This window comes from Etheostoma cragini, chromosome 12 (assembly GCF_013103735.1).
Source record: "Etheostoma cragini isolate CJK2018 chromosome 12, CSU_Ecrag_1.0, whole genome shotgun sequence".
NCBI lineage: Eukaryota > Metazoa > Chordata > Actinopteri > Perciformes > Percidae > Etheostoma > Etheostoma cragini.
This window is the reverse complement of record NC_048418.1, coordinates 19,794,111-19,815,026: the sequence shown is the minus strand read 5'-3', so window position 1 is coordinate 19,815,026 and position 20,916 is coordinate 19,794,111. Positions and strand designations below refer to the sequence as shown.

The following is a 20,916-nucleotide window of genomic DNA, read 5'->3' as shown; positions in this document are numbered from 1 at the left end:
TCAAGGATGTAACTTTGGTTTGAGAAATGTGACGACACAAAACCGGGGGTCTGGGGGTTCTATAGTTTTCTATTTGAATCCCACTTCTTGCATTTCTACCAAAGTTCAAGAACTATGATGATACCACACCGCACAAACTGGATTTTGAAAAGTGTGGGGAACATGTCCCCCCCATGTCAAGTGAAAATTATGCCGTAGTGTACCATTAATAAAATATGAGCCTACAATTATGGGTAACGCTTACTTAGGTTTGCCATCTACAACCATCTGTTACCCAATAATAAAGCATCACTTAAAAGGGGACATTTATTAGAAAACCATATTTAATTCTCAGTGGAATCAGTGAGGACAGAGTATGAACATGAATTGCAGGAAACAAAGAGGTTATGCATATGCTGATCATTTCTCTAACCATCTCTTTCTTTGTTCAATAATGTGTGTGTGTGTGTCATCTCCACTGTACACTGGTCTCAGATCTGCTCTATGTTTTTTGAATGCTTGTTGACTTTTGCCGTGCTTTCTCATTGCATGTTGATAACATCCATGGGGCGGTTCATTAGTAGAGTCACCTCCAGTTCTTCCCTCTCACTGAAGAACTGAGCCTTTCCCCTGTCACTGTGGATCGGATGTGGGAGATGAAGACCCAGTTTACTGAAGAGAGGGGAGAAGACAGGTTAAAAGGTCTGGAGAGCATGGGCAGGGAGTGTGTATCTAAGAGAGGGGGATGTTAAGAGCATTGTAAAACAGCAATCAAAGCTCAGATCATGATGTGAACGTCTTATTAAAAGGATATGTCTTGAAATGGGAACTTATGGTCTGAACTGTTGCTGCGCTGTCCTGAGGGGATTCAAAATGAAAGAGAATTTTTTCAAAGCATCCCTTACTATTTTAGCGTCCGTAGATCAAGGAACTTTTCCTTTACATCCAGGACCACATCTGTTGCTTTAGTGCCTGGCAGTTTGATTTTCACCTAGGAGCGGGAAATAGTCCGAATATTTAATAGTGTACACTGTGGACAGTTTAATCTTGCACTTTTATTCAATGAAAATACCAATTTTAAACTTGCGTTGTTTCCCAGGTTATGTCATTTTCGGACTATTTTTTAATTACTATTATTAATAAATGTAACTGCCTTTTTCACTTCTAACGCAGGATCTGAGAAACTAATACTGTAAAAGTATTATCATTTAATTTATGGATTCTGTATTTGTATAGTATAAAAAGTAATATTCTTTATTTAAAACAACACTAAAGAACTTTTCCGCTTTGGTCCCCCTACAGGTTGGAAGTGGATTTGTCCACTACCATTGTCGTAATGTCTCATCATGTCTCATTATGTCTCATTCAAACTACAGATCCGCTACCAATCTGGCAAACTAGTGTGGTTATAGCCGATAGAGCAAATGCAGAAGTGCCGGTCCCCCTGTAAGGAGTTGATGAACCACTAAAACAATTTTGGAAACATTAAGGTACATTATCTTGGTGCAAGTTTGCCAGATCAGGTAGCAGATCTGTAGTTCAAATTAAACATAAGAATAATGGTTAATGGTTATGGTTATGGATAATTCCGCTTCCAACCTGTAGGTGGACAGAGGCGGAAAAGTTCTGGAAAGTGTTGCTTTAACGCTGATCTGATTTTCAACAGTTACACTTACTCTGCCTTATCGGTTTTGCTCAAAGGTCCAATGGCATGGAAATGTCAGTGTATGAGGTTTTTTAACATTAATATGAGTTCCCCCAGCCTGCCTATGGTCCCCTAGTGGCTAGAAATGGAGATTGGTGTAAACCGAGCCCTGGATATCCTGCTCTGCCTTTGAGAAAATGAAAGCTCAGATGGGCCGATCTGGAATTTTGCCCACATAAGGGGCAACATCCCCTTTCTCTGCTTTTCCCGCCAAGAGAATTTAAGTGAGAGACATCATGGCTTTCAAAACGCAAGTGGTAGTTGGTCAAGACCCCCATTATTGTGGAAACACAATAATCATAAAAACTAAATGCAAACTTAATGCATTATTACATTACTTCAAATACTAAGTTATTCCTCTAATAATCTAGAATACACATGAAATACAACAATAAAACATTAAAAACATTCAACAAAGCACAATGGGTAATAACAAATTCAACACGTAAACTTGCTGCTATGGACTTGTCACTAGGCTTCCTCAGTCATTGTATATTTTAGCATTTAGGTAATGCTGCCAAAGCTGAGCATTATCCAAAACTCCATTTCTCAGACGAGCGTCAATTTGGGAGCTTGCATGCTAACACTCCTTCCTTCTCAAATGCCTTGAAAAGTCTGCTGTTTGCACAATTTCAACTCACAACCAACTTGTGTTTTTCTCCGTGGGTGGAAGTAGGCTAGTCAAAAAAAAATCATTTTCATTTTTGCATTTCAGAACCTTAGGAAATGGACAGTTGCCAACACAAACACACACGCCTATTAACTTGATAGTAAAGCTGTAAAGATGTAAAGATGATCTTTCAACTCAGGACAGCGGCACTTCTCACAAATAGAGGGTGGCAGTAGCTTAGTCCGTAAGGAGTTAGGCTGGTGACCAGAGGGTTGCTGGTTCAAGTCCCCGTGCAGACCCAAGTATGGCGGTGGACTGGTAGCTGGAGAGGTGCCAGTACACCTCCTGGGCACTGCCAAGTTGTTCTTGAGTAAGGCCCCAAACCCCCAACCTTTTTGGGGCGCCTTTCCATGGGCAGCCCCCTCACTCTGACATCTCTCCATTAGTGCATGTATAGGTCCTGAGCATGTGTGTGTAATTCAGGCCTGTGTGTACAACAGAGTGTTAATTTTAAAGTGTAGTTTCCCCTTGTTGGATTAATAAAGTACAAGGAATGTGAAAACCTTTTAGCTGGTCATCTTCATTTTATTCCATCATCATGTCAGTGACGATAGGTCTACTTTGGCAACAGGTGGCACAGTTAGCTATAGAGTTGCATTTTCAAAGAAAGCCACTCTAATCTCGTTTTGCTAGTGTAATGGGTAGAGAAAGTTAATTAAAAAAGAGGTAACCCCTCCTGTTTTTTTGTTGTTATTATTTTATTGCATTTAGGGTATTCATTGCCATGTATTTTACTTCATGCCGGTAGATGGCGCTGTTGATTGGTTTCACCGTAGTGGGTTGCCGAGGAGCCGGTAGCTCGAGCGCTGAGAAATAAACAGCCAACGCTTGAGAAAGACACAATTTTTGTATCTACGTTTCTTTCCAATCCACAAATACATTTTTAAACCTTTGCTTTAATTTCTGTTAGGTACTAAATGAGTATATCACCAATACGGTTTTCTCAGTGACGTATGTTGTCAGGTTCTGTGTAGAAAGGTTATTATGATATGGGATGTATTTGCTAGCAGCTTTAGCTGTGGGTGCTAACTGTTGGCATGGACATCAAATTATTTTCAGGTCATAAATAAACAGCCGGCGCTTGAGAAAGACACAATTTTTGTATCTCTATTTCTTTCCAATCCACAGTGCCACCCAGCCTGTGGCCTTGTACCTGCCCAGATTCCCCTAGGTCGGAGGCTGGTAACACTGTCATATTGTGATTTTTGTTGGCTCAGACCCAGTGATGGGGGCCAAGACTGAGATGTACTGTACATGGAAAAGTATGCACTAAACATGCCCCTTTTCATGGATACAAAAGTTGGGTGACCCTCCCCCCAAAACTAAAAAAAGATGGATGACCCTCCCTTTAATAAAGAATAAAAAGACATGACCCTCCCCTATTTTTTTCCGGTGGTCCATACCATAAATACAGAACGGTCCCTTAACATTTATTAATACTGTCCACTTATGAATTCTACAAACCATCCCACAATTGGCAGTGGGAGAATCCTGTTAGCTTGCTTGATTGTTTCTCTCTTGCTGTCCCTAAACACATCCTTGCACATTGTATTACATTTGGTGAAGTATAAAACTCATGTGGCGGTCAATAAATTACCAGCATCGCTTCACAGCACATGGAGGATGGGTCCTTTCTGTTCAAGCCCAAGAACAGATCCTCAGTCCCCACACTCTGTTTCAGGATTATTTCATACCTGAACACAAAGGGTTTTCATCATTAGGGAACAACAATGAACAGAAAGAAGCAGACAGAAGTGAGTGTTAGCTGAGGTTGATGGACTGGAAAATGTGGTATTACTTAATAAAATTTCATAATTAACATGTTGGGAGTTAAACCCTTACAAGGAACAGTTTGGCTTTAAGGCTGAAAAAAAAACATCAAGAAGATAGGATGAGGGAAGGTGGAATCTCAGTGAGAGAGTTTTTGAAAAAAAAAACTAAGTGGGAGATTTCTGCTTTCAATGAACCCCTTTCCCCTGGCCTTGTTGTCTTACTCAGGCTGGGGCCGCTGGTCAGCAAGATCATCATACTGGGAGCCCTCAGTCACCTCTTCTTCTCTCCAGATATCTTTGCTGTTTTTCATTACATGGCCAGTTGACACTAAAGTAACAGCAAAAAAGACACATGCAAATTATGTTTGTACATTTCATCAAGCCACCTGAGTTACTATAATGAGTGAGGACTTATTTTTTAAGTTGTTTACCTATGTGCAGAAACACAAAGCTTTACCTTCTTTATCGTTTTTGGGTGGGGGGCCAATGTGTCCAGGGCCCAGCTGTGCTGTCACATTCTGGTAAAATGAACTGATGTTATTGTAAGCCAACAAAAAGTTTAAGCTGTAGTTCAAATAAAACGTAATGGCAAACATCTACTTGGTCTGCAGTCACAGCTAGCAAGTTACAAGACTAAAAAAACTAAACAAACTATTTAGCGTTACTAGCTAGATTTTAAGAAAAGCATGCATGTTCTTTTAAAGAGTCCTATTTATTTGAGACGTACAGTATTCACATTTAGCATAGCATTGAGGCAGAGAGTAACTAAATTAATAATCACAGTATACATTAGAGTGTACAATGTCTTACTCTAAAGTCTTCATCATCGTCATCATCCTGGCTAGTTGCTAACAAGGCAGACAGATCCGTCAGGTTCTGAACGGACGATACTCCAAAACACTCCATCATAATAGCTTTTACCTTTCTTTACTGCCAAAAAGCAATACTACTCCCTCGCATCGACGACACTTAAAAAATTGCAAAAACTATCCAATAAAAACTAGTGTTAGCCTGTATATGTAACGCTGGCCATTGCTAACAGAGTTGGAATGTTGCTGTTTACAAGTTCTGTTTCCATGGAGACGACCAGACTTGCCAAGGGAACCAGGGACTAAAAAGGTTAATATCATGACATATAAATGAAATCTATCCAAAGACAAACTTGCCATTGATATTTGTGCTTTAAAGCGTTTAAAAAGAGTTTGTCATAAGTCATCTAAAGGGGGCGTGGTTATCGCTTCGAGTACTAGCGAATAACTAAGTAAGTTGTCTGTCCCTTCTCAGACACCGTTGTGCATGCTTGGTACTCAGGGATCATGTTGAAGGTGACAGGTAGTGCAATGCCGAGAGCTGTGTTTTTGTTGCCGATCACCGTCTTTGCTGCTGACGGGGAGACAGAGCCGCCCGGCCTTTTACTCCGGGACGAGCTGTCTTTGTACACCGCTCCTCCGCAGAAGTCTCAATATGTGGAGCCCGAAGCGGGTCAGCTGGAGCAGAGTGTCGCCACCCTCAGGAAGTCAACAGAGCCATACACGGAGTGGTGTCAGGGCATCTATAACAAAATTAAACCCAGAGTTCAAAGTTTTGTCAAGTGCGGGAATGACACCTACGCCTACTTGAAGAAGCCCCCGAAGGACTTCTATCCCCGGGCAGGGGTCATCGGCTTCACCGGTGTCCTGGGACTGTTTCTTGCCAGAGGCTCCCGGCTTAAGAAGCTCTTCTACCCGGTGGGCCTGATGACCGTGAGCGCCTCCCTCTACTACCCGGAACAGGCTGCGGCCATCGCAAAGTCGAGCGGAGACTCCGTGTACGAGCGCGCAGTGCAGAGCTACGCTGCCCTGGAGAAGATGGTGATGCATCAGAGAAAAGCTGAAAAAGGCACCGACTTCGAAACTAAACCCTGAGGATCCCAGTGTGATTCCGTAACTCAATAATTAGAAAATCAGCCTTTTTCCAGATACTGTAAAATGCCATGCGCTACCTAGACAGTACTAATCGGTGACTTCTTCATGCCCACTTTTTGCACTAAGCTTCAAATGTAACTCAGGCCTGGGCATGGCCTGTTACAGGGGGTTTGCAAGTTGAATGCTTAACCTCCGCTTCTGATTTGAATGTATATTTATATTGACAATTAAAAGTCAACTGTCTTCCATTAAAGTCTTCAGACATTTGTTGGTTTTACACTCATGCATTGCTATCTACAATTATTAAATTATTTAATAAAAGTACAATAATCTCCAACTATTTTCATATTCTGTAAATTAGCATATTTTCAAGGCAAAGTTTCACAAGTTTGACTCCCTAATATTATTTCATTGTAGATTCAATATATTTGGGTTTTGGACCATTTGTGGTCAGACGAAAACTATTGGATCACCATAGGCTATTAGGAGATAGTTACAAACACTTTACTCTCTGTATTGTAGAGAAAATGATAAACCTATCAAGACAATCATTGGCTAGTTAATCAATAATACAAATCAGTAGCAGGCAGCCCTAGAATGTCAAACATCAAAAAGGCTGCCCAGAAGGAGTTAATAGCTGTAAATGTGAGCTGTCTAACAAGTGGCTATCAAACATTTATTCAAAAAGACAGATTGCATTACCAATATAACCAGTCATGTAATGTTCCTAAGCCATTTGTTAAAAACTACATTGCATTATTTGTGATTACAATATTACCGAAAGACAATGCCTGGAACCCCATTGGTTTACACTTTATGACTGTTTAACATCTTTATTTATCTCAGCCAAAAAAAGAAAAGAAAAAAAAGGTGTACAAAATTAAATATGAATCACTTCAGTGAAATCCCCTCAGAGCAACACCAGCTTCTCATTTAGAGCAATCTGTGCTTGTGTGAGGTTGGACAGGTAGGTCACCATCAGCAGATCCTGCAACAAACAAAACAGAGCATTTACATTTTGTAATTACAATCTTATTCATAGTGACGTTAAATGGGTTCATCCGTAAAACATGCTCATGCTTTTTCAACCGCGTTACAAGCAAACAAAAGTCAAGGCCTATGAGGTCAGAAAGACAGAGCCCTGACTACAGATGTAACAACTCCTATGTTCGTGAGATGGCTGTGTATGTTGGACTGGTGCTAAGTGAAGAGGTATGACACACAAGGTGCCAGGAGAGCACTCATAATAGGAAGCAAAGTCTGATTAAATGCTTCCTGTAATCAATGGGAGTCTGCAATGTGCCCGAGTGCAGGAAATAAATTAAGAATGGAAGGCCAAAGCAGAGGGATCCAATGGGGGGTACCAACTATCAGGAGCAGTTAAAATACTTGTTTATGTGAGAAAGAAATGTATATGCAGGTTTGTAACAGCTGAGGAGCACTCTTTTCCCTAGCTTTGTGCATGCTTAGGTGTGCGGTGGGTGGTTTAAGGTTATTACCTAAAAAATAATGTTTTTCAATAAAAAAAAAATATGTAATTTTACATTGTTTTGGACCATTACTATCACCATATCTGTGTTTAAAACTGTTTTGGGGCACTTTTTTTTGCTGCATTTCACATTCATTCAGCTTAGGTATTGCCAAAACCGGCACTGAAAATTAAACTGGTGGGAAGACCCTGCACTTACGTTAATGTTGGAATTGAGCATGTTCTCAAAGTCCTCGGCTGAGATGGTGGGAACCTTGTTGACCAGGTCCATCAGGAAGCGACCCACGCTATTATCTGCCGCCACTTTGCCAGACTGAGACAAACAGAGCAGCATTAGCATTACAGCCACCGTAAACTTGATTACATGACAATTGATCTCTAGAGATCAATGTATCAATACAAAGAGTAGCTGGATGATCAGCAGGAAAACAAATGGCGGAAGGTATTGCCTAAATCATTTTTTACACATATAAAAATGGAATAATCATGTTGGATTAGGCCAGAATTACACCAGAATACCCACTGCTCCAATACTCACCAGCACGTCATCAATGTATGCGAGCATGGTGGTCAGCATGTCCTGTACCCTGGCTGCAGAGCCAGCCACCTGGGATAGATCTGAGGTCAGCCCCTTGGTGCGACTCGGAAGTAAACGTGTCCTCTGCAGAAGGTCCACTGGAACAAACACACACAATTGTTAGAGTAGAGTACAACTATTAAGAGCCAACTACTAATACTACTTTTATGAAAAATGATATTGGCCAGAAATATCAATCAGAAGCTGTGGAGCTGCAACGATTTATAGATTAATCGCAGTCAGTCGACAAACAAATACTCGCTTACAATTCTGATGATCAATTAATTGTTCAAAGTCATTTTTTTTGGCAAAAAAGGGGCAATAACATTCTGTTTTCAGCCTGTCAAATATGAAGGCTTCCTGGTCTTTTCTGTTCTATATCATATTAAACTTATATCCTTGAGCTTTGGACTGACAAAACAAGACATCACCTTGGACTTTGACAAACTAAGATGGACATTTTTCACTATTTCTTAGCTAGTAATACGATTAATCGAAAGAATTGGCAGATTAATCTATAAAGATAGTTAAACAACAACGATGATGTTGTTGGGCTGCAACATCATCGTTAGTTGCAGCCTAAATTGGCACTAAGTTCTTTTAGATACTGCAATTAAAATATTTCTCACCCTTGACAAATTTCACAATCACAGACATTTAGGCAGGAAGCATTTGTTTCCATCATTTCAATTTTTTTGTTTGTATTCTTACCGCCTATTCTCTCTGTGTCAAAGTAGACATACTTGACAGTTAGCGGGGTGAACATCACACCAACGGTCTTTCCTGGCACACCCATCTGTGCACTGTGTAGGAGATAAACAAGCATATTAAAACAGTATTTTTCTTTTTATTGCTGTCTTGTCTAGTTTACTGTGTGACTGTTAAAAAAAAACAAGTAAAAAAAAAAACTAAACACTCAATTAGTAGTTGACCACACAAAGAGCGAGTGTCTCTGACAGGAAGATTAGCCAACCTGACATAGGCACGGATGCTCATCTTGCCACTCTGCAGCGCAGTATCCATTGTCAGGTGAATGGGGTTGGTGGCTTCACGGCTGTAGTACTCATGAATGAGCACCGAGTGTTCTGTGATGTCAAAGCCTGTGGCATACCTGTGAGAACAGATGTCACTGTGGTAAGAACAAGTGTTTTTCCCCCTTATTCTAGCTTTGAAATTCCAAATTTAATTATCAGACGCACCATCCAATGATGACCTCAGTGGGTGACACTCTCTTATGGAGCTCGTACATGTTCTTAGCAAACTCCATGTCCACAGCAACCTGTTGGCAAAGAGGATTTCATTTGACCCATGTCCTCTTCTCTGCAAAACCTCTCTTTAACAATGTAATTTGAGGCAGCCATTTAGGTCTGAAAATCTTTGTAACAAGTACAGCTGAAACAATTCTAAATTTGCAGTACAATTAATTGTCTCAGAAATAATTGCAATGTAATTGTTTCTTACAGTCCAATTAAAAAAAATTATATATTACTTTTGCATAAAAATTATGGTTTTCAATGAATCCTGGAATACATCTTTGGTTTATATCAATACTGTTATGTGACCCAGATAATGTATCACAAATACACAGCCTGTGAACTGAGAACTGCACTTAGACAAATATGTAATGACTGTTCCAGGCCTAGTAACAATCTCAACCATGTTCAGTTCCTTCACTACTTATATCCAATTGCCTTCATGATATTTGTAAAATGTCCAACAGTAAACTATCTTGCACGACATATTTACCTTAGTACCTTGTTATACCAACACAACCCTTTAATATATGGTATACTTTCACAAAAACTGTGTGGATTACTACCATGGACAATTAATTTAAATAGTAAGAGTTAAGCGTGTGGTCCAGATTTCTGGTTTAGTATCTTTCAAATTTACATGTACTTATCTATCTTTTGTGTCCATAAAACGTTATTATTTGAATTGTGTGTTTGCAATCTCCAGGCTTCTGTAGTAACGTTACTAGAATTCTCTATTGTGATTGACAAAATATTCGGTCTGCAGATGTCCTATAGAACAACCCAAACAAGTTTACCATCATACCTCATCTTCAGACTCATTATGGGGGACAGAGAAGCAGTTGGTCACTTCAATGGAGTGCTTGTCAACAGTACCTGAGAGGGACACACGTTACAAATGAGACATTATTTTATGCTAACCTTAGCCACCGTCACATTGTTAGCTAGCAAACAAGAGGGTACGAGAAGATGCTAAAACCATGACGACGGCAACAGTTAACACGAATGACAACTTTCAATCCCGCTCGCTAGATGTAATTTTAGTACATACATTAATCAGAAAAGGTCAGATGACTTGGCAAATAGCAAAGGTTCCCATCTTCATGGTCATTTGAGCGAACAACCAGCTGTTGCATAGCTAGGTGCTGCTAGTTGTTAACGCTACTTAGATGTAGCTTGGTTAGCTAGCTACTACTGCACTGAACCAAGCCAACATGCGCTAGCAGGGAAGCTAACATGAATCTAGCTAGCTGTCACCTTGTGTTTTCAGAAAGGCTTTCCGCCCTACAAATATTTCAAGTTTCTGCTTACCCAACAGGGTCCCGATAACACGACTCGCGCCCTCATTTCTCCGCTCGTAAGAGTCGCAGATAGAAGCGAGAACGACGGGGTGAATTTTCACCACTGGCCCATACACCGACATCTTGGAAAAGGAGGAGTACTGACGATAACTTCGGCTTCAATGAACACATATACCATCACCTAGTGGCCGGCGGCCGAACAGCGGTTATTATAAATAGGATGCTAATTATAATCAAGTCATTGATACCATTGATGATACAATGTGTGTGAGTGTGTGACTGTATCTGATATCAGCAGAAATGGTTTAATTAGTTAAAGGAATCTTTATAAATTATTTTCCTTGTTTTTTAAGGAACGTGGAATACTAATACATTCAAAAGAGCCAAATTAAAATACAAATATAGGCCCGTAAGTAGGCCTATGGCCTATATAGGCTAGATCTTATCAATGGAATTCCATTGTTAGGCAACAGCCTGTAGGCTACTCTTGTTAACTTCATGTCAGTTGAAATCATTCGCATACACTAAAACAGGAATCAACCTTGGACATGTAAAATGCTACTTGCATCAAAACCTTAACCCCTTATTTAAACATTTAAAAAAAAATCTATATAATCTATAGGCTACCATCAGTTACTTTAACCAAACATTAAATAGCCTACGATAGCCTATATGTGTAGGTCAATGACATAAAAAATGTCTTAGCATTTCAGCGGAGGAACAGGCGGGCGGGCGGGCGGCCAGGGTTAGGGGCTGGGCTGATGACAGCATCCTCCGCCGCACACCTGACTGACTCCATCAGATGCACAGATGATGATGATGATGGAGCTCTCTACGCTGCCGGGTTATTCTGCTGCCATTTCGCACGTTCACTGCCCGACACATGTTCTACAAATGACTTAATCATCATTTTACTTCAATTGTTTTTGCCGGAGGTTTCCGTTTTTATGCGTGATCATTTAGAGGATTGTGTGTTCGCTTTTTTATTTACTGTGAATGCTGAGTGGTCGGCTCGAGGTGGTCTTTGTTTTTCCTGGAGCAGCGAACAGGAGTGGACTGATGCTGCCTCGTCGCTGGTTGCCTGAACACCAAAAATGGGTGTGATCGACCCGAGGTTGCTAGTTGCGGTTCGTTCGTGGACCAAATTTTAGTTTTTCTTATGATACGTCAACTGCCCAATCCAGGTTTCATACATCTAGCCTGCAAGTTGATACACTGAGCAGGTAAGATTTGGTTCTTTCTTAGCTGTCTGGGCTTATAGCCTTTTGGTTTCTGCAGCCTATTGGCTGGCTAACAGACTAAAAGAGGCTATTTCTGATCCATCCATCATGCGTAGTGCTTCATCTTGATTGCCACTAGTTTCCTCTTGCGTGGATCCCGCAATTGTCCGCACATCATGCAAGGCTAAAGAGCACTACGAGTCCATTTTACTGTGCTATATGTCAGAGACACCATGTCTCACTGTCCACAAAACATATTTCTGTGTTTTAGATTCAATTGGGACTTATGTAAGCAATCCTAGTAGGCCTGTAGCATAAACCAACCACATAACATAGCAGTAAGTACACACACACACACACACACACACACACACACACACACACACACACACAGGCTTATGAAACATGATAAACAGTGAAAGTGGCTAGTATATGCCACACTCTGCTTTTTGAGTAAGAGATTTTTTCTTTCTTAACGTTTAATTCCAGACACTTAGCCTACAAAACTATGTTATTTAACCTCAAACATTATGATTTCCCTCTTCATTTTTTTGCTCAGTTTTCTTTTTAAAGGGGTGACATTTTCAAAAAGGCAGTGACAGGAAGTCAGATCTGAATTACTAGAAAAACAGAAACTATAGGCCTAGTTATGAATGTAGAAAAGGCAAACGTATCTTAAAATAAATTAAATGGTAACTATGCCCTTTTCATCATTTCTACATGTTATTCCTATGGTCTAAGACAGTCCAAAAAACATTATCATCATTTGGGTGTAAAAGAGACAACATCAGTCTCCCGTTGATTGTCTAGGGAGCATCTCCAGACTTAAGTCTTGCTTATGTATTCTGGGATATGAAAAATGTTGTTTCATTAAAGCAATCCCAACCGTCCAGGGCATGGAAATAACATACTGAATTCATAATGTAGGTGGTGTTCCCCTGATAGTAGGTCCTTTTCTTTCTTTCTTTATTTGTTAGTGAAATACTGCAAAAAAGCTAATCCATTACAGGGTTTCATTTGATCATTGCTTTCTTCTCCTATGTTCCAGGCTTCAGTCAAGCAAACAAATGATCCAATCAATAGCCTCTGGACAGAGTCTGCCATAGGGAGGATATCAGTAACACGCTAAAACACCTGACACACACACACACAAACACACACACACACACACACACACACACACACACACACACACACACACACACACACACACACACACACATACACCATGGCGCTTGAGAACTCGGTCTTCCCCTCGTGCCCAGACTCTCTCTCACTCCCTGTGGAGGAGAAGGTGGAAGGAGAAGAAGTCGAAGTGGCCACTGAGGCCACCGCCGCCACCGGAGTCTTTAACCTATTGGGGGAGCTGGGCCACGTTGTCACCACGGAGACAACACCGTCACCTCCACCCTTAGCCAAAGTGAACAGATCTTTCCAGGCCAAGCTGGCTGAGCGGGAAGCCCAAGCCAATGAGCCCAGGAAGAAGACCCAGGGGACGGAGAAGGAGAGGGGACGATTCGGCTGGGGTGAGTCACTCTGCATGAATCCTAGTCTCTCATTTCCAGACCTTCCTCCACAGCGCTGCGTAGGAAGTCTGGCTAGTCCACACAATATTCAGGGATGGGAGAAAAACAATCCCTGGAAGTGGAACGTCTGTCGATATAGACTAGGCTACTGTGCATGTGACCCCCTGTCCTATTTAATGATGAAGAAAATGTTTTTAAAATGTTACGGCTGGGGCGGCCTATAGCTCACTGAGTAAATAAGTTCGTCACATGTTGGCTGATTCCTGCAGCGGCCCGGGTTCAAATCCAGCCTGCGGCCCTTTGCTGCGGGTCATCCCCCATCTCTCTCTCCCCATTTCATATATCTATGCACTGTCTCTATCAAATAAGGGGGAAAAAATATCTTAAAAAAAACTAAAAAATTTTACGGCTGCTTGAGTCTAAGTCCGGAGAAAACTGAATAAACTTGCAATGACAGACCTATCTCAACAGCACTGTAAAGTAAGGTCTGGCAACATGAGCATAAACTCCTGGATAGAAGAAAATAAGGTCTGTGTTGTTGTAGCTGATACATGGTTGAACCTCATTTGCTCTTACCAGTGTAACTCTTTGTGTGTGTCCACAACAATCCCACCAATCAGTCCCAAGATGTCCCAGTTATAAAGGAAATGCTGCCATAAACATATTCTTTGCAAATCTTTACAATCATTCTCCAAAAAACCCAAGCAGACCAGCCTTGTTCCACAAGCCAGACTACAGCATTACTGACCTCTATGGGTATATCAAATGATCTCTTTCAGAGATTTGGAGCTATGAGCTGATTCTGGAATCCAGATCAACGCTTTCTCTCTTCCCAGCTTCTCTCCTCTGCTCTGTGCATCTTTCAAAGGAAAAGGAAAAATAACTTTAATTAAAGAATTGGTCATTCATTGTTTTTATGGGAATACCTTCCAGAAGCAGAAAACAGTTAAGCTGCAGTGGACCATTCACAGACATTTATTATAGAAAAGGCAGAGACACTGACCTTTTGGGTTGAACTATTGCTCTAAATCTGAAGATATGACTCTTTAGGTTGAGTAGGATGCATACTGATTAAGATCCTTGTTGTCGTCAGGGTTATGAAAAAATAAAGAAAGAACAGAATAGTTTTTCAACCTGCATGTGTCATAATCTCAGTTGTGGATGGGTACACCCATACTAAAAAGAATCTCTCTATGAAGAAACAACATCATCAGTTCCCTTTAGTCCAATGTAGCTTTTCCTCTCCAGGTGTTTGATGATGATGTCCTCTCTTTTCCTCAACCGTCTGTTTTCATTTCTTCTATCTATCCCTTATTTACCAGGCTGACTTTTCTCCACAGAACATCTCTCTACCTGATTTTCCCCTGGCACCTCGTCAGATCTCTCCATGTTTGTTGATTCAACCCGCATTCACTGACTGCAGTCAGAGTTCTATCGTTAAACAAAACCTTTCCGAATTGTAGAAAGGCGGCCTTTTAAACATTTTTGAAGTATGCTAAAGGGTTTTGAATGGGTTTCCTGGAACATAAGTTTATGAAACTAAGACATCTGCAAAGACTTTAACCTTGTTTAAAGCATCGAAAAGCACGAAAACTCATGTTGCACATATATGCATATTTTAAACTCAAACGTCTGTAACCACATTGGGTTGCTTCCCCTCTGTCCCTGTCTCTTCCCCAGTCCGGACTCGGCGTAAGCGACAGCGCTATGTGGAGAAGAATGGCCGCTGCAACGTGCAGCACGGTAACATGCGGGAAACTTATCGCTTCCTGACTGACATATTCACCACGCTGGTGGACCTCAACTGGCGCTGTTCGCTCTTTGTCTTCGTCATGGCCTACGCCGGCACGTGGCTCTTCTTCGGGGCCATCTGGTACCTCATAGCCTACTGTAGGTAAGATTGTTGAGCAAAGGGGGTGGAAGACGTTCATTTCTTTAGATCTCTTTGAAGGGCCGTAGTACTTGAGTCTGGACTAAAGATGTATTTCTATTGTCTCTGACTTGTCTTGGACTCGTTGGTATTTGGACTCTGACTTGTCTCGGACTCGGCCGTTGGACTTGTCAAATATTGTAGTTGGTCTCGACTGGGTCCAGCACTATATGTTTTTATCTAAAGTAACTTCATCTTTCAAAAAAAGTGATGAAGTGCGCTTGTTCAAAAACTGGTATTGGTTTATTTCAAAAACCATCTAGAACAGGACATTGGTCCTTGCCTGGCTACATCATAGACCTCAATCATCAGTCATCAATCATTTTCATTCTGGCCACAGACATAACGAGCACTTTGTGCTATGAATTCTTCAGGACAACAACTTCTGTAAGTTGTTGTTGTGAAAATGACATGTTCACCTTCTTGAACTTAAGTTCAAGAAGGTGAACATGTCATTTTTTTTAGTAACACCTGTGTTACTTGTTGTATGCAACATTTTCCATCGGCAGTCCAGAATGTTCTTGTTACACCAGAATAAAAAGACTCTCAACATGTAAAATGTGAAGTAGCTCTTCCGCTTTATGTGACTTAAGTGAAATTATTATACTTAAAGTTAATATGTTGCTTATTTTGATCTTATCTTTCTCAGTCTTAACTGTTTCTCATTTGGACTCGGTCTTGACCCATAGAGAAGTTTATAGATTTGTATTCTGCTTGAACACCAAATCCAAGTGACAATGAGCAAGAAAAGCCCTTTAGCTCAAAATGCCAAACATAATTGATTTTAAAAATCACTTTCAGACATTGTGGCAGCATTTGTAGTACGTAAGAACAAGACTTTCCTTATCTCTAGGCTCAGTGCTCTTACTTGCTTTGGGTAATGTGATTATTTACTTTCTTGACAAGAGTTAGATGGAAATAAAAATGAAGCTAGGTGATGGATAGCTTAGTTTTGTTTAGCCTATACAAAATACTATGGTGTAAAACAACATATAACGTGTTTGTGAGCTTCAAAAGGGCTGTTAGGCAGATTTGTTTTTGCCTTCGGACAGAGCAAGGCTTGCTGTTTGCAGTCTTTGTGCTAAGCTAAATTTACCTAACCTTACGTACCAGATTTTTCTCCTTCACAAAAGCATCAGAGAAGTAGTCATTGGAAACTGTTGGTCTGTTTGGTCACGCTCTTTCAAAAAAATACAGGTGGAAGGTGATTGGACTCATCATGTCCACCATTTTTGTTCTGAGTTGAGATTACGGTCGTCACACACACCTACACCACGCTGCTGATTAGTATTTGTCGGCTGCTGTCCGGACACAGACACATTGTATATATGGTATGGGATGATGTTAGGCTTTTTTAATTCCAAAGGCCAATGGAACATTATTAGGATGCATAGAATCCTGGATCCATGAAATAACTGGCTTTTTAAAATTCAAATTGGCCTGCTTCTATGTGATTTAAACATAGGGGTGTCTATATCCATGCCCCCTGTATTTTAAGGTAGAAAATGTATTTATTTATGATACATTATTCATTTACAAAGAAAATTGGTGTCCTTTATTGACCCCCTGGAGGGAAATTAAATTTTTCACTGTGTTGTTAGAAGACACTACCCACAGGCCTGAATTATACACACATACTCAGGTCCTATTACATGCACTAATGGTGGGATGTCAAAGTGAGTGGGCTGCGACTGCTGGACAGGCGCCCCAAAAAATTGGGGGTTCGGTGCCTTGCCAAGTTCACCTTAGAAGTGCCCAAGAGGTGAACTGGCATCTCTTCAGTTACCAGTCCACACTTTAGTCTGTAAGGGGACTTGAACCAGCAACCCTCCTGTTCACAACCCAAACCCTCAGTGCCTGAGCAACTACCTAAAAGTAAACGGCACATACAATATTAAATGAAATTAACTATTCACACAATACAATAACGTGAGCTATTTAAATAAGCTGGATTCATCGTTAAATGTCATTGGTTAAAGCTAGGTAAAAGCTAACCCTCTCCTGGCACTAGCTTTATACAACAGAATGATATAAGAAGCTAGGTGACTCATCCACCTCTTGGCAAGAAAGCAAATAATCACATTTCCCAAAATGTCCTGTAATAAAATCACCACGAGGTAGCACTACCTTTTTAATTGCTCGAAGATGGAGGATGATGCTGTGTAAGTGATCAACATTGCAAGACATTCCTGCAACAACAGCTAAAAAAACGGCCCATTTTTCAGCCAAAACAGATGACTGAGCATTATTAATATAAGTGTATTTCATCATGATGTACCTCTTCACTTGATGTGTCTGCTGGATCCCCGCTCTAATTAGCTAACGCTTTTGTCTCGTAAAACCATGACCTCTTGATATCAATTACAGGCCACTTTAAGCTGTGCCAGAAAGATGTCAGTGTTATTGTAATTCCTTGCTCACCAACTCAGGTCAATAAAAAGTTATATATCGTGAAAATGACTTAATACCACTTTCATCAATTAGCTCTCCCTCACTTGCTGGAGCTGTGTTAATCAGGGACATAAGCCTGTGTAGCCAATCATTTGAAAGAAAATCTGCAGACTCTGACTGTTAGTAAAGATGCTGTGTGTGATGATATACTGTATGATGGGAAAAGTCTGTGTTTGCAGCATCGAGAAAAAGTGACAGCGTTAATGTCAGGTTAATCAGTATGAGGGTTTACTTCCTATTCATTATAAGATGAAGTGTAAAGGAGATTGTAAATTTAAAGGGACAGACGAGTCGTCATACATATATTTCTGCACCTCTGTTCTAAAAATATAAATCTTCTCACCCTCTGTCTATTTTTCCTTCTCAAAAACCCACTTTCTCACCCTCCACCCCTCTCTTTCTCACACTATTGTCCTCCAAAAGGGGTGATCTGGACCATCTGGAGGACGAGACGTGGACGCCATGCGTTAACAATGTCAACGGCTTCATCTCGGCCTTCCTCTTCTCCATCGAGACGGAGACCACGATTGGCTACGGGCACCGAGTCATCACAGACCAGTGTCCAGTTGGCACCATGCTGCTGCTGCTGCAGGCCATCCTGGGCTCAATGGTCAATGCCTTCATGGTAAGCTCCGAGGCGAGAAATGGGAAGATCATTTTCAGAAATTGGTAGTTGGGCGCCTGGGTAGGTCACCTGGTAGGGCATATACAGAGGCTCAGTCCTTGACGCAGCGGCAGCGGGTTTGTTTCCTGTTCTTCTTACCTGCAGCCCTTTGCTGCATGTCATTCCCCTCCTTTCTCCCCTTTCATATCTAAGCTGTCCTGTCAAAAATAAAGGCCTAAAATGCCTAAAAAAGTAATCTTAAAAAAAGAAAAGAAATTGGTAGTAAGCAGTAGCAAACATGATCAGATTCAGATTATTTTGACGATAATATGCACCATGATTAACCCTCAGAGGTTTAAATGCGTTTATTTCTTCTTTAATGTAACTTTTTAAGGTATTTGCACATAACTGATCCACATGGGTTTTAAATTCAAAGGTTCAGAAGAAACTCAGGTTTCTGTTGTGCTGAGGCCAAAACGTTTTAAGGGCCCAATGGCATGAAAATGTCACTGTATGGATTTTTTAACAATACTATGAGTTCCCTCAGCCTGCCCATGGTTCCCCAGTGGCTAGAAATGGAGATAGGTGTAAACCGAGCACTGGGTATCCTGCTCTGCCTTTGAGAAAATGAAAGCTCAGATGGGCCGATCTGGAATCTTGCCCCTTATGAGGTCATAAGGAACAAGGTTACCTCCCCTTTCTCTGCTTTGCCCGCCCAGAGAATTTGGCCCTCCCATGAGAGAGAGACATCATGGCTTTCAAACGAGCAAAGTGGCAGTTAGTCAAGCCCCCCCTCCTCCTCAAACGCTACAGACTCAGAAATTGCACATACTAAGGAGAGCTCATTGTAGGACTGGTTCTAGTGGCTGTAATTGTGCACCAAGGCTGAATTTTGGGAAAGAGACTTCAGATATGGTATTAGGGGACCACGAAGGTCTATATAAAAGAGACTTCAGATGTGGTATTAGGGGACCACTAAGGTCTATATAAAAGAGACTTCGGATACAGTATTAGGGGACCACTAAGGTCTAAATAAAAGCATCCAAAGAGCACCATGACATGGGACCTTTAATAAAGAGATAATTTGGCGTCAAAGTTGAAAAGTTGATGTTGGCTTTCTGAAATTTTACCTAAATCTCTTTTGAAAACAAACCTACAACACATACAGTATGATGTGTTGTACAAATTGTTTTGTTGCTTGAAATGTTTAAAATGAAATTTTGGAATATTTCTTTTTGAGTAGGAGTTTTGTCAAACATCGTTTGGACGCGCAGCAGCGTCTTTCGCCCTCCTAAAGAGCCGCTATTATGCTTTTTCTGATTTTTTCATGTCTTTTAGTGACTTTTATATTTTTTTGTGTGTGAATAAGATGTACAAAGTACAAAAAACATATTTTGCAACAAATGGAGCTTCCTCGCCCACATTCTTTAATTAGTGACCCAGCCTAGTTTTTCATACTGTATGCACTGTACAGCCTGCCAAATGGCTTGTTTGAATTTAATTGGCCAATCACAACAGAGTTGGCCTGCTGACCACTCAGAGCAGACAGGGCTTTTCAGAAAGAGGAGCTGCAGCAATGGGCAGTATAAGTAAAATAAGATGTTTGCACATCAAAGCATGTAAACCCATTCTAGTAGACCCCAAGAGTACAAATATGGCCAAAAAGGAGTATAATACGGGCTCTTTCATATTATTATTAAAGAAGATTAATGTGTTTATTTGAGTTTTTTTTAAATATATATTACATACTGTATATCTTTTTTATTTCCCTTCCTGCATCCTACACAATAACTTCTTAATCAAATTTTCCCACATTTTCTCATGAATCCTAAAAATACTGGACATAATCATAGAAAAATATCCTTAACATACTGACAGTGAATTACAGCTGACCCAGGTGAGGACTTACTGTGTGTGCAGATAGTCTAACACAGTGACACATAGAAAGAAAAAGAAAAAACAAAATAGGAAAGCATATCAACTTGGCTTTCAGATTTGTAGTCAAATTCAATTCAATTCAATTCAATTTTATTTATAGTATCAGAATCAGAATCAGAATCAGCTTCATTCACAGGTATGAGGACACATACGAGGAATTTTTCTTTGGAGCATCGTTACTCACACTGTGCTTACACATACATATCAACCAAAACAGAAATATACACACTAATATATACACAATATATACATACTGTTAACAGAAACAATATAGAGGCATGAGTGCAATGAAGAGATCAATACAATTATTTAAATGTGCGTAGTGCAAGGGTACTGGGATAAAATAGTATTATGTTATTATATTACAATATGAACAGTATGAACAGTATGAACATATGAAAGTTCTGAAAAATAGGAAATGAGAATGATGAATAAAAGAGTGGGAAAGAAGAGTAATACTAAATTAGTGGAATAATATAGGTGCTGTATAGACAGTGTTAGACACTTTACAGATAGAGCAGGTCTAGACCACACTCCAGAATTTACAAGGACCCAACAATTCTAGTAGTTTCCTACAGAGCAAGCAACAGTGCGACA

At 40.5% G+C, this 20,916-nt stretch overlaps 4 protein-coding genes across 5 annotated transcripts in view; 2 read left to right on the top strand and 2 right to left on the bottom strand.

Moving 5' to 3' along the window:
* Positions 1-308: 308 nt before the first annotated feature.
* On the bottom strand, positions 309-5,180 carry dnaaf6 (dynein axonemal assembly factor 6). Its single transcript, XM_034886939.1, has 6 exons — positions 4,937-5,180; positions 4,584-4,644; positions 4,349-4,454; positions 3,952-4,048; positions 885-970; positions 309-651 (listed from the first exon to the last, which is right to left on the bottom strand). Exons 1-6 carry the CDS (start codon positions 5,033-5,035, stop codon positions 522-524), a joined length of 579 nt encoding a protein of 192 aa, XP_034742830.1. The 5' UTR covers positions 5,036-5,180; the 3' UTR covers positions 309-521.
* Positions 5,181-5,375: 195 nt separating this feature from the next.
* On the top strand, positions 5,376-6,307 carry LOC117953676 (MICOS complex subunit MIC26-like). The gene has a single exon (XM_034886938.1). It carries the CDS (start codon positions 5,443-5,445, stop codon positions 6,028-6,030), a length of 588 nt encoding a protein of 195 aa, XP_034742829.1. The 5' UTR covers positions 5,376-5,442; the 3' UTR covers positions 6,031-6,307.
* Positions 6,308-6,822: 515 nt separating this feature from the next.
* On the bottom strand, positions 6,823-10,924 carry eif3f (eukaryotic translation initiation factor 3, subunit F). The gene is made up of 8 exons (XM_034886920.1): positions 10,661-10,924; positions 10,155-10,225; positions 9,296-9,375; positions 9,070-9,207; positions 8,808-8,899; positions 8,058-8,194; positions 7,719-7,832; positions 6,823-7,018 (listed from the first exon to the last, which is right to left on the bottom strand). The coding sequence occupies exons 1-8, from the start codon at positions 10,770-10,772 to the stop codon at positions 6,941-6,943; spliced, it is 822 nt and encodes a 273-aa protein (XP_034742811.1). The 5' UTR covers positions 10,773-10,924; the 3' UTR covers positions 6,823-6,940.
* A 466-nt stretch (positions 10,925-11,390) lies between these two features.
* The window catches only part of kcnj9 (potassium inwardly rectifying channel subfamily J member 9), a 16,914-nt gene continuing 7,388 nt past the window's right edge, over positions 11,391-20,916 (top strand). Inside the window, exons 1-5 of one of the 2 annotated variants that reach the window (XM_034886843.1) lie at positions 11,391-11,873; positions 12,919-13,007; positions 13,062-13,396; positions 15,077-15,290; positions 18,201-18,402. In XM_034886843.1, the coding sequence (XP_034742734.1) occupies positions 13,099-13,396; positions 15,077-15,290; positions 18,201-18,402 (714 nt within the window). In that variant the 5' untranslated portion in view covers positions 11,391-11,873; positions 12,919-13,007; positions 13,062-13,098. Of the gene's footprint in view, positions 11,874-12,918; positions 13,008-13,061; positions 13,397-15,076; positions 15,291-18,200; positions 18,403-20,916 lie in introns of those variants that run through there. The other variant, XM_034886844.1, reaches the window with a different exon arrangement.